This window comes from Anolis carolinensis, chromosome 1, assembly GCF_035594765.1.
Source record: "Anolis carolinensis isolate JA03-04 chromosome 1, rAnoCar3.1.pri, whole genome shotgun sequence".
Lineage (NCBI taxonomy): Eukaryota > Metazoa > Chordata > Lepidosauria > Squamata > Dactyloidae > Anolis > Anolis carolinensis.
Window position 1 is genome coordinate 90,144,104 of NC_085841.1, and position 13,567 is coordinate 90,157,670.

Sequence of the window (13,567 nt, forward strand, 5' to 3'; positions counted from 1 at the left end):
TATTCTGTTCCAAGGTTGGGTGCTGAGCACGCTATCAGTGTTCCAAAGACTAGTGACAAATTACTAGTGTACATTTGATTTATTACCTAGATTTCTAAAGTTACATCACCTTCCTTCAACATTTTTAATCAACATTTTTTTATTTTAAAACTTACTTTTTTCCCTTTCAGACCATTCAGAGGAATAAGAGTTTTTACAGATAGAATGATAAGCATGATAGATTTCCCATATTGCTAAAGAATATCATTTTCCTCCATATCCAATTCAGTAAAAGAACAGGAAAGAAATCAGAGTTTGAAAGGAAGCTATGTAGACTGTTGTCCTATACACACTTATCTGGGAATAAGTCCCATTGATCAGAATAAGTTCAATGAGAGCATTTAAATTTACATTAAATTTACATTAAAGGTTGTAGATTTCTGAATAAATCCCTAGTGTCGAATTGGCTATTATCCTTATCAACAATGTGTGTTTGCTAGTTTTCCCTACCAACATCACATCTTACTGAGGAAACCTCTGTGTAACTACAGGGTCGCAGCCTTTGTTAAATATGGACAACAAAATAAACAATCATTTTAAAAAAGCCTTGAATGATGGAAACTAAGGGCATTGGTTCTGGATAATCAGTTTGATACTGTAATGCAATAATAGGCAACATGTGGTCCACAGGCTGCATTTAGGCAAAGCGTGATCTTGGTAACTTGCACATGACCCTCCAAGCCCACAGATTCCACCCCATTTTAATTTTAATTTGAGTCTTTTGGGGGACAAATCTTTGCCTCCAAATCACCACAGAATCCTGCTATAGTTTAGTAACCACGGTGTGAAATGTCTTTTTCCACGCAATTGTGATATTGGGAGTATAGTGAGCATGTTGTGAATGAGGTTGATGCTTTCTTGGGGATTTCTTACAATCGCCAGGAGGAAAACTCCTGTCTATTTCTGATGATTGTACTGGAGGAATTCTGTGATTCCCAAGAGAACAAATGTACTGTATGTTCATTCTCCATTCTTTGGCACATGTTAAAGTTAGTCTTTATATTTCTAATAATAGAAGCATTGCATTAGTCCTAATGTTGCAAGAAACCCCTCAGACCCCCCAAGATGGATAAGAAGGGAAAGCCCCCCAGGCCCCTAAGATGGATAGGAAGGAAACTCCTCAAATCCTCAAGATGGATAGGAAGGAAACCCCTCAAACCCACAAGATGGATAGGAAAGAAACCCCTCAAATTCCCAAAATGAATAGGAAACCCCTCAGACCCCCCAAAATTGATAGGAAGGAAACCCCTCAATCTCCCAAGATGGATAGGAAGGAAACCCTCAGATTCCTAATATGATTAGGAGGGAAACCTCTCAGACTCCCAAAGTGGATAGGAAGGGAAAGCCCCCTAGACTCCCAAGATGGATAGCACAGGAACGCCCCCAAAACAACAGGCAGCAGCAGGGACCAGCAGCGGAGAGCTGAGGACAAGGAGGAGGATGTTGGGGCCTTGGGCTTGGTGTTCCCAAGTGACTGCTGTTGTTTCTCCCACTCGTGCACCTTTTTGGATGGCTAATGCACTCCTTAACCAGTTGGCCTTTGCTTGTGGGGGCAGCAAGGTGTGTGTGTGTGGAGGGGGGGAGCAATCCCAACCAAAATGCTTCTGGTTCTAGCAGCATCTTAATTTTTAGGATATTTTCAATGTTCTTGTGTATTGTTTTTTTGGCTTTAGGGTCTGCCCATCACATGTGGTTAAAAGTTTCTTCTTTTTACTGACATTTCCAACAAACTTTTTTAAAAAAAATTTGGATCCATCTTTGCTATCCTTTCCGATGTCATGTACCATCTATACATCATCTTGTAGAAATTTCTCTTAGTCCATAAAATCTTGTGAATTTAATCTTTGTTTTCCACATCTGTTCCCACTTTTCTAAATTAATATTATGATCCCATTCTTTGCCCATTGAGTCATACAATCTTTAACCAGATATTGTTCTGTATCTAATTTTGATGATATTTTATAGACTTTTACAATAGACTTTTGCAAAGACTGGAACAAAACAGTATCCATTTTGTTACCTTTCCAATCAGTGCCTATCTTCTTGTCCATTTGACATCTTCCTTGTAATTGTCCATATTGAGACCATGAAAATTGTATTCCCTCTTGTTGTAGTTGGCTTGGTCTCCACCCATTTTTGTCCAATGAAAGGCTTCTTTGGTTGATGTCCGCTTTGAGTAGAATATTGGTTTGTACTTTTTCCATACTTTGTATAGTGTATTTCTTAAGAGATGGCTCTTAAAATTAGAATCAATTGTTTTCTTATATACCAAGTATCCATGCTGTCTGTATCTTAAACCATGCCCTTCTAGCTTCAGTATGTTGACTATATTATAGAGGAAGGAACTGGAACAATCTCTGAGTATTCCTTGCCTTTAAAAACCCTATGAAATTCATGGGGTAGCCATTATTCAACAGACAGCATGAAGGCACATACACATACATAATTCTTCATAACTTATGGCACATCATAAATTTGGCATCCATCATGTTGACATACCAGTGTCTCGGCAGCTTGTTTTTTAAAAAAACAACAAAAACAAAACAAAACATGTGACAAGATGTGAGAAGGTTGTTCACCTAATGGCTGATGTCATAGCTTGCGGGAAGAGCATTCCAAAGTTAACATTAATTTTAATAATGTACTGAAGGCATTAACAACTGGTAAAGAAAACTGTTTAAAATGGAATACTTTTTTTCAGAGGTGAAAAAAACCTACCACAAAGTGATTATAATGATTTTGAGAGGAGGACAGAACGATCACTCAATAAATCTTACAAGTTAGGGTTGCCTTAGTTTGCATTATGCTGGGGCATTTGGATCATTTAAATACAAGAGTTGGTGATACCTGAATAGATTGTGTTTATATACTTCCGTTGTTATGCTCTGGTTTCCCTTTTCAGTTCTTATTTTAGCAACAGACTACTTTGTGATTGTGTCCAAAATGACTGAACTATGGCTTGCTGAGTGTGGAGATAAGAACAAGCAATAGTTTACCACTTAGCTGGAAATAAGGCAGAAACAGTACTCGAAAGAGAAGGTTCCTTCATATGTTGTAGTGCCTTTTCATACAGACCCAATTCATGGGTCAATTCATTGTGATGTTTTACTTCATATGGTTCATGGTGAGCTTTACACTGCTTCCTATGAATTTTTCAGTATTCAAAAACACGAAATGCAGAGTTGTATGTAAACACATCTGGATCAAAGAAGGCTGGTGCATTTATCTATGACATCCATTAATTTTAAGGCCAAAGATTTCCATTCCAAACCTTTTTAAGTTCATCTTTTCATGGACAAGAAAAAACAATCCAGATTTAATGATTTCTGTGAAATGAAGATAAACATACAGTGGCTTGCAATATGGGATTTCTATGTGTATCATGGGCTAAAAACACAGGCAGACCCTGCAATATGACATTGCATCCCTTGTTGCTGAACTTAGCTGAAATGTATCAAGAAAATGGCAGGATAGCTGCATGATTTATAGTTTTCTCTTTCGCAATCACACCCTCCCTAAATACACTGTGCACTAGTCTGATGGTCTCAGGGCAGGCTTTTAAACCAACCCAAACATAGCAGAGTCCTATATCAGTTGTCAGGAGAGATTTTACTGCACAGCTTGACCTTGTACCGCTCACTGTTTAAGAAAACTCTTTGACTCAGTTTTCATTTGAACTCACAGTGGAAGCTTTTAATTGTGACACCTTGCTTGTGGAGCCCCTGATGGTGCAGTGTGTTAAAGCGCTGAGCTGCTGAACTTGCAGACCGAAAAGCTGCAGGTTCGAATTTGGGGAGCAGAGCGAGTGCCTGCTGTTATTTCCAGCTTCTGCCAACCTAGCAGTTCGAAAACATGCAAAATTTGAGTAGATCAATAGGTACTGCTCCGGCAGGAAGGTAACAGTGCTCCATACAGTCATGCCAGCCACATGACCTTGGAGGTGTCTACGGACAACGCCGGCTCTTCGGCTTAGAAATGGAGATGAGCACCAACCCCCAGAGTCGGACACGACTGAACTTAATGTCAGGGGAAACCTTTACCTTTACTTTACCTTGCTTTATGATGTCCCATCAGTAAATGACATATGCAGAGATATACTCATGACAGATATCAGCAACAGATGCTAAATTTGCTGCTAAATTTGTAAATACAGTAATTACTACATAGCATTACTGTGTATTGAACTACTTTTTCAGTCAAATTTATTGTATAACATGATGTTTTGGTGCTTAATTTGTAAAATCATAACCTCATTTGATGTTTAATAGGCTTTTGCTTAATCCCTCCTTATTATCCAACATATTCACTTATCCAACATTCTGCTGGCCCGTTTATGGATAAGTGAGACTCTACTGTATTATATGTATATACAATATATTATATTATTATGTATTATTGCAAATTATGTTGTATATTGTGTGTGTATATGCTATGCTGATAGTATGCTCCTGTATACAATAAGGTTACAGTCAATGCAATCATATATAACAGTGCTCATAAGATTGTGAATTTAGGGAATTATCTTCTCAGTAGGAGGAACTGCAAAGGAGAAGCTGTAGTTCAAAACTGCTTTTTTTTCTGAGAGTGAATTGTTGCTTGGTGTGATATCATGACTTTGCCAACATGGTTTCATCTTAGCACCATTTTATGTGCTCAATTCCTGATTAACTGAGATGTTTTATGTTTCAGCATATTAATTGCCACATAGCGTTTTCTAAGAAGTTTTGTATCTTAAAAACAAAAACAAAACCTAAGCCACTAAAAAAACCCAATAATTTTTAATAACAGCCACTTTCATACAGACACTTCCACTGTAGTGAGTAAGTGTTGCATTATTCTGTGCCCTCACCTTAAGTCTGCCAATTATGGCAATCCTAAAGTGAATCTTTCATGGGTTTTTTTTTTTTTTGAAAGATTTGTTCATAGGGGCTTTGCTTTTGCCTTATTCTGAGACTGGGAGAATGTGGCTTGCCCAAGATTACCAAGTGGGTTTTCAAGATAAAGTCAGGATTTGAGCCATGATCTCTATAGTTGTAGCTAAATATTTCAACGACTACATCTTGCTAACTCTCAAGACTTGAATAGCTAGTGTTTAAGAAGGCTAATTGACTCCTACCTTCAGAGAAGATATGCCTTTGAATACCAAATACAACAGTGAAAGGTCTATTGTACCCGTGTCTTGTTCTTATGTGCTTCTTATAGGCATTTGGTTTGCCATTGTGGAATCCAGATACTGAACTATATAAATGTACTGAGAAAAGTTATTCTTCAGTTTAAACTATGAGTGCATTTCAAAAAAAAAATTAATGACATTTCAGTTGTGTTTAGATATCTTCAAACATTAATATGTTTATAAAGGTCTACACTCCACAACTTGTATTTCTGGTTACAATTTGAAAGTTCACATTGACTGTGCGAAAGCAGAGACATTCTAAAATCATTAGTGTGCCTTTGTATTGAACATTTCCACTGTGAATCATTATTGTTATTTCTTTTTCCTTCTCCTCAATTAACACACACAGCTTTGTGTTCAGTGGCTGTTCAGCCCTCTGTTCTGGTTTCTTTGTCTGCTTTTTAGTTGGATTTTTTTTTTAAAAAAATGAAATAATGAGAATGCTAGTATGAGAAAACAGCTTTGTTCTCTGGATCTCTGAATGTTCTTCTTGTATTTGATTCTGATTAATTTTATTTATACGTGACTTTTGGATTGTACCAAGGATATGTTTTGATAGAATAAAAAAAGTCAATAAAAAACAATCTTCCTTCTCTTGCTGCTCAGTTTCACAATCTTACTAGGTGTTACTGACTGCTGTTTTAGGCTATCGGTGATCCAGATTCTCTCCAAGAATTTAGGAATCAGGAGGAGGAGGTGGTGGTGGGGTAATGATAATGTTTAAACAAGCATTTAAATAATTTTTTTAAAGTAAGGACCTAGTATATCTTCTGGAGGAAAAGAGAAGCAATATATGTAGAAATTATTCAGTTTATATATAAAAAAAATCAATAGCCCAGAAATGTAAATATTTGTAAAATATTGTACCGGAGAAGCCTGCCCATCTCTATATGCGCGTGATCTGTGAGTCCATTGATTGCTAGTGTTGATTTGGCTGGCTAAGCAGGTGTCCCCTTCTTCCCTCACTGCTCCATGTGTGTTCCTCCCAAAGCTGTGTGCTCTGTGGAAGAGGACAACCATCCCAGATTGAAGGAGTACTGTTCTTCCATCAAGGGTATATATGATAACTGTCCTGTCCTCTTAGAACATTCAAACAAATTCAGAGTCAATTTGTAGGAGAACATAGAGTGTATGTCTACACTGTGCCACAATTTAAGAAGTGTATTGGTTTTGCACAAAACCCATTGTTACTATCTTTCTTAGGTTTTCAGTAAGGCATTTTCCCCTTCAGCGTTTAAGGTTAATTTATTCTGCTTTTCTAATTTGCAGGATGGGGTAAATATGTGTATGTTCATGCAGAACATCTTAACCAGACTCATGAGGTAGGTTCTGGCTTTACATTTCCGTTTTATTTCTAAAATGTGAAGACACTCAAACTGATGAACAATCAGCATTTTCAAAAATGGCATTGAATATTTAGTGCTATTTGTAAGGCTGAAAGGTTTTGGAAACTGGACAGTTGGTTCATATAGACACATCTAGCATAATTGCTAGATTCTTGGGTTACAGATTTTTGCAGAACACTTCAAAGGAATAAAATATACTAGAAAGTAAAAAAGTACTGGAGGTGTTTTTGAAAGACATAGAAGACAGTAATCTTTCCAGAGTGGGCATGAAATATCACCACAATTTACACAGGGGCTTAGGAGGTACATGTAAAAAGGATAAGAATGTTAGTAAAATTCAGACCTGTTCTACCCTACTCCCCTCAAATAGGTTTTTTTTTTCCTCTCAGGTTCATTACTGTCTCCTCAATAATTTAAAATTCATATTTCTCATGCGCATGTGTTTTGTGAGTTATTTTGGACCTTAAATTTAATGTTATTTATTTATTTTGTGTACCGCTCTTCTCCCCCAGGGGGACGGAGTTGGAGATGAGAGAAATGTTCTCTATACCTCACATTTTAATCCAATTCTCCATCATTTGAGACATTTCTCTAATGGATTGTAGATTTATTGCTTGCAAGGATTTGATCATAGGTATAAAGCAATCACTCTTCAAGGTCATCCAAGAATAACGAAAATTGAATGGCAGACTAAGGTGAACTAGAAAAAGGTATTCTAAAATGCTTGGGACCCAGAGGTATTTTTTAATTTTTTAGATTTTGGAATATTATGTTTGCACATACATACGTAGTGAGATATCTTGGAGATGGGACCCAAGTACAAACTCAAAATTCATTTATGTTTCATGTATGCCTTATACACATACCTGAAAGTAATTATATACAATAATTGAAATCATTTGTGATGTAATACAAGATTTGTGTACATTGAAGCATCAGCGAGCCATTTTGTCATTATCTCAGCTATCCATGTGGGCAGTTTTGGATTTGGACTATTTCAGATTTTGGAATTCAAATTAAGGAATTCTCAACCTCTCAAAGATTACCTAGTCCAATCCCAGGTCAGTACAGAAAGTCCACTATTCTAGCATCTGTATTAAGTAACCATCTTTACTTAAAAACATTAAAGTCCCTAACTTTCTGAGGAAAGACATACCCAACACCTCCAATTTTTCCTCATTGGTTAATGTTCTCTTTGGATTTTCATCCTAACAAAATATAGTTTGATATTCTTGCCTTTTACCTATTATGATTTGGACTCTATAATTCCATTAAGGCAGCCTAGAATAATATTCACCTTTTTAGCTGCCATATTCCACTGCCAGCTCATGTTAAATTTGTTGTCTTCTAACACCTTTAGCTCCTTTTTACACATTTTGCTGTCAAGCCAGGTGTTTCTAGTCCTGGATTTATTTGTACATCAGATTTTTACTAGTATAAATGGAGAACTTTTCTTAAAATCCATTTTGTTAGGTCCATTTCTTCATCCTGACAAACTTGTCTTGAATCATGTTTGGCTTTTAGTGACACAGTTGGTTTAGGAACATCTTTTCTGTTTCTTTGTGCAAATGGATTATAAAGATTATTTATAAATATGTTGAACAAAACTATGTCCACAGCATCCTTTTTGTCACTTAGTGAGTTGATGATAATGCATAGTTCACCAGCTTGCCAACACGAATATTGTGAGGCAGTGTGGTTCAACCTTTAGTTACCCGAGGGCCAATCAAACTTTAGTATAGGAATGTGAGGGCCAGAGAAATTCCAGAAAGAAAATACATTACATATTGTATTCAAAAATAATTTTTTTTAAAATGTTAAATTAAAATATTTTTCCAGTAAGAAGGGGAAGGGCCAACAAAAATGAATTGGTTGGACCACACTGTTGAGGAATCTGTGTATATATTTGAATGTTGAGTAAACTTTACAATTTTCCCTGAATAAGTGCTTTGGTCATGCTTAAAATTGTTATCCTAAAATGTTCATGTATTGGTTCCCCAAACTGTAAAACTGTAATAGTGAGCACACACAGGTGTGAGTGGTTTTTACTAACATGTGTACCCTAGTCGTTTATTAATCGGTTCCATCGTTTCTTACGAATGAAGTTTTTCCCCCCATCAGTTTAATATACAGAGGAAGCCAAACCTTAGGCCTCTTCTAAGGTACTATTTTTGTCCTGGAAAACAAAGCTTATGACAGTTGTCATACACATTCTACAATGCTTGCTCTGCATCTTTCTTCTAATCATTTTGAACCCACAGGGACTCAGGTTGACAGAAAGTGTAAAAGTTAGATCACTAGACTGTGAAATTAATATAGCATTTGGTTTTAGGGCTGTTGAATATGCCCAGCCATATTCACTTTGCGCCTTGAATGACATTTTTCAGATATCTCAGGGATTGCATGGATATTGCTTACTGGAAATGCAGCTCAAACCATCCCCGATGGTTGACATAATAATGGGACTTTCTCAGAATTTACCAAAATGAAGTTCATGTTTTCTGAATTTTATGAGAAGGGAACGGCAAGTGATATTTCATTGGTAGAATTGCACTCAGACCCGGTTCTTCATTGACGCCACTGAAACCGCCGCTTCGGGTGTGCAGCCCGCCAGCAGCGGCGACCATTGGGTCGCTCGCCGCGGAACCAGGAAGTATTTTGTATTCTCGCAAGATCTTGTGAAATCTCGTGAGATTTCCGCGAGATCTCGCGAGAATACGAGCTACTTCCTGGTTCCGCAGTGAGCGACCCAATGGTCACCACTGCCCGCCGCCGCCAAGTTTGAGGTGGGGGTGGGGGCGTAATTTCGGAGGTGGGGGCGCGGCCCTAGGTTGGCTTACAACCTGAAAAAACCTAGGGCTGCTCCTGATTGCACTTCAACTTCAAAGATATCTTCTGGATTCTACACTGCCCACATGGTTACAGTGATTCTTTTAACTGTTTTGGGCATAAATAGGGTGAACAATTCCCAATTTAAAAGGGACAGTGATAGTATTTAAAAACAAAAATGCCAGAGTTGTTGTATGCATTTCCAATGTATGTTGACCCTAAGGCGATCGTATCATGGGATTTTTTTAGGGCTGAATGTGTGACTTGTCCAAGGTCACCCAGTGGGTTTTCATGGCTGAACAGGGAATCAAACCCTGTTTCTAGACTCAGTTCAATTCTCAAACTATTATGCCATGCTGGCCTAAATAAGCCTAAAGTATTTCAGTCTCTTGTGTGTCAGTATTGAACTTCTTGCTGACACAAGTTCTTCAATGTACGTGTATTTAGTAGTGTGGTATTTATTTTTTGCAAAGCAAATATTGATCCTGATTGCAAATAAAAAACTTCTTACTATTTGATTTTGCTGACTGCCTTTATGTTTGCAATTTCAAAATGTATTTTTCCTCTTGACTTCTTCCTTGGGACAGGTTGCCTTTAATTACAGTTGCATTGATTCAAGGGAAAGCTCTTGGAGGAGGAGCAGAACTGACCACTGCATGTGACTTCAGGTAAGATTAAATGTATCGCTGAATAGACATAGACTCCATGCATACTGGGTCCCCCTGGGGGAGAAGAGAGGCATAAAAATTAAATTAATTAATTAATTAATTAATTAATTAATTTTCACTCGGGATTTCACCCTGAGGAAGAGTGGCGGTAGTTCTCTTCGACTCCCTTGCCTTTTTCTCTTCTGGGCTGTAATATATTTTAGGCTTTTATTTAATTTCATTTTAACTATATTTCACTTATAGTCTTTATGCCTTGGGTGTCCAATGGCAGACAAACAATTAACATTTTAAATAAATTATAGTAAAATAATTAAAAACAAATGATAAGTTTTGACTAAAGAAACCAGGAAATCCTATATGTGTTTGAATTCTGCAATGAACATAGGAAACTAGACTCCCTTTAAAAACCTGATATAGAGGCCTCAATTCTCCCTTAGAGCATGCATCCAATCATGATACAGATCTCTTCTAGCTACACAGATAGGAACAAGTCTACGCCACTCCCTTGAGTCTGGTCTACTAGGGACAAACAGGAAATCTATTTCAAATCTCACTTTTTACTTTCAGCTTTCTGGGTTGGGGGGACATGCCAAGTATTTATCACATCACGTTTCTTGTCCCATTGTTGGACGTGCTCTGTCAAAAGCTGTCATTAGATGTGTGCCACCACTTACAGGGTGATACCTGTTTGTGGTGTTAGGAGTGTCCCCCACAAGACGTTGGTCCTCACTTCTCCTCAAACTGTCCCCAGCTACCTACTGCTGCCACCTCCCATTTACAGACAACAATAATATTCTGTTTTCTGCATGCTGACCTATGTATAGTCATTTCTTAGTGTCCATGGACTCCACCACTGATGGCTTAAATTTAAAAAAAAATCTAAAAAGCAAATCTTTATTTTGTCATTATATATAAAGAACCTTCTTTGGAGGCTTTTAAGCAGAAGCTGGATGGCCATCTGTCAGGGGTGCTTTGAATGTGATTTCCTGCTTCTCGGCAGGAAGCCCATGAGGTCTCTTCCAACTCTGATTCTATGATTCTATGACACCATTTTACTATTCCATTGTATATAATGTGACTTATATAAAATGGAACAGTATAATGGGAATTGTATACAATGGAATGGGGAGTCTAAAACCAATCCCCAGCAAATACCAAGGGCACACTGTACTTTATATATAGTATGAGGAGTGAGATGTACTGATCTTAGAATACATAACTGAAATAATAAACTCAGATTTCCTTATTTATTGAACACAGCATCTAGAACAAACACTCATTTCATAATAAAATAAAAAAACTAATTCTATATAATAATCTATCATGTTTTCCTTGTTCCTAGCTATCACCAGCTTACTATTTTATTTACTTTCATGTTTACATAATTAACTCCCTTCTTACCTGCCACAAACAGGAACTCAGGGCTTTTATGCCATCGTTATATCAATTCTTCCTTTTGTCTATCACCCATTCTTCCCCTTATTCTTCATTTAGAATGAGTAACTACAGAATCCTCATCTATTTTAGCCCTGTTACTCTCCTTTACCAAATCTAGAGTTAAAATGGAGATTATTCCCTATGAACATAGATCATTATTTATGAGTTACCATAAGGAATTCTTGTTCCTTGCAAGTGAGTTTGAGAATATTTCTTGTTCCTTAACACCCTCCTCTCCAGATACATAGGTATCTGGTCCCATCTGTTCTAACCTTGACCCACATATGGGAAGTGGTCCCCAGTATTCTTCCTAATCGGTTTCCAGGCTGAATTTTTCCTCATTTCTGCTGTAGTGGAACTGATGCATCTCGTTTGGTCTACAAATCACTTTTTGTGTTAGTAATATACCTTTACATTCAGACTTGGAGCTACTTATCCTGCGTGTTTCAGCAGGTATTACATGCCCAAAACATCCATGTCAGAAGAGTCTGAAATGGGGAATTACAGTGTGGGAATATGGCAGTAGGGTGGTGATCTTTGGGAGCTCCCAGAGACGCAACACCTTGGACGATCAGGTGAGCAGTTGCTCCCCCCTTTCCAGGCGTATTGAGACCGGAAAGGCTGCAAAACCCCACAGAGGATCGAACCGACAGCCCAAGAACTGTTTTTCCCTCAAGGGAGGTGGTCAGGGGCCTGGATGAGACTCCACAGGGAAGCGGATCGCCAAGGAAGCAAGCCTGAGGACTGGATAGAACTCAGGACTACTGCTGACCCCCCACATTTTAATAGATAAGAACAAATGACTACAAGAACATGAGTAGAAGAAAACTCTTTCTTCATGGTGGAAAAGCATCTATTAAAAAAAGAGAAATTGAAGGAGGAGAGAGAATGGTGGAGGGAGGAAGGGAGGACTAACAAGGAAAAGGACGAGGATAAGTAAAGAGCGTAAGAAGGAATAGAAGGAGACATGGAGGACAGGAGAGGGTTGGGAGTAAGAGATGAAACAAGACAGACAACGAATGGCATCAATTAAAAAAGAACAAAAAAGCAAAATAAAATAGAAGAAAGAAGTACAAAATTAGAAACGAGACAAGAAAGATTTGAGCAACAACAGATGGAATTTCAACTGAAATACAGAAATGTGTTAGAGGATTCAAAAGAAGATATCAGATTAATAATAATAAATATAATGGCTAAATTGATGGAATACACAGAAGAGGATATGGAGGAAGAAATAGATAAGGTGTACAGGATTTCTACCAGCTATGCACGACAGAACAAAGTGGAAAGGGATGTTATAGTACACTTTACAAAAAAAAAAGACAAGATATGAAGTTTTAAAACAAAATAATACGACCTCTTTATACTTTAAAGGAAAGAAAATAGCAGTACTGAAAAAAAATACCATCATCGACTCTTACAAGAAGAAGGAAATACCTATTCTTGATGGAGGAAGAGATACCATATTACATTCCGGTGGGAACGAATGGAAGGAGTAATGGTGACATACAATGAAGAACGATACTGGCTTACAACAGAGGACAAAGCACAAGACTTCTACAAAAGATTAATGAAAGACATGGAAGGAAAAGACCCAAGGAAAAGACCCAGAACAATATCTCCAGAATAGATGGAATTGCCTTGTGGAGTGACCCCAGCATACTTGGACGATGTAGATGATGATGATGATGAAGAAATTAAATATGGAATGGACAATTAAATGCTATTCAAATAGGGTTGTTGTGTGTCTTTCGGGCTGTGTGGCCATGTTCCAGAAGCATTCTCTCCTGACGTTTCGCCCACATCTATGGCAGGCATCCTCAGAGGTTGTGAGGTACAACCTCTGAGGATGCCTGCCATAGATGTGGGCGAAACGTCAGGAGAGAATGCTTCTGGAACATGGCCACACAGCCCGAAAGACACACAACAACCCTGTGATCCTGGCCATGAAAGCCTTCGACAACACGCTATTCAAATAATTTGAACTGCGTGAACTCCCCAAATAAAAGAAATAAAAGGTTTGACCAAATAAAGAAAGGAAACTATGATTTGATAGCCCTACAAGAAACACATAT

General features: G+C 37.7%; 1 protein-coding gene across 6 annotated transcripts in view; it reads left to right on the forward strand.

Moving 5' to 3' along the window:
- The window catches only part of echdc1 (ethylmalonyl-CoA decarboxylase 1), a 108,438-nt gene that overhangs the window by 19,673 nt on the left and 75,198 nt on the right, over window positions 1-13,567 (forward strand). For all 6 annotated transcript variants that reach the window (XR_010005628.1, XR_010005625.1, XR_010005623.1 and 3 more), the window contains exons 4-5: window positions 6,482-6,534; window positions 9,975-10,055. Coding sequence is in view for 2 of the 6 variants with exons in the window: in XM_062978967.1 (XP_062835037.1) it covers window positions 6,482-6,534; window positions 9,975-10,055 (134 nt within the window). In the remaining 4 variants the exon portion in view is untranslated. The remainder of the gene's footprint in view (window positions 1-6,481; window positions 6,535-9,974; window positions 10,056-13,567) is intronic.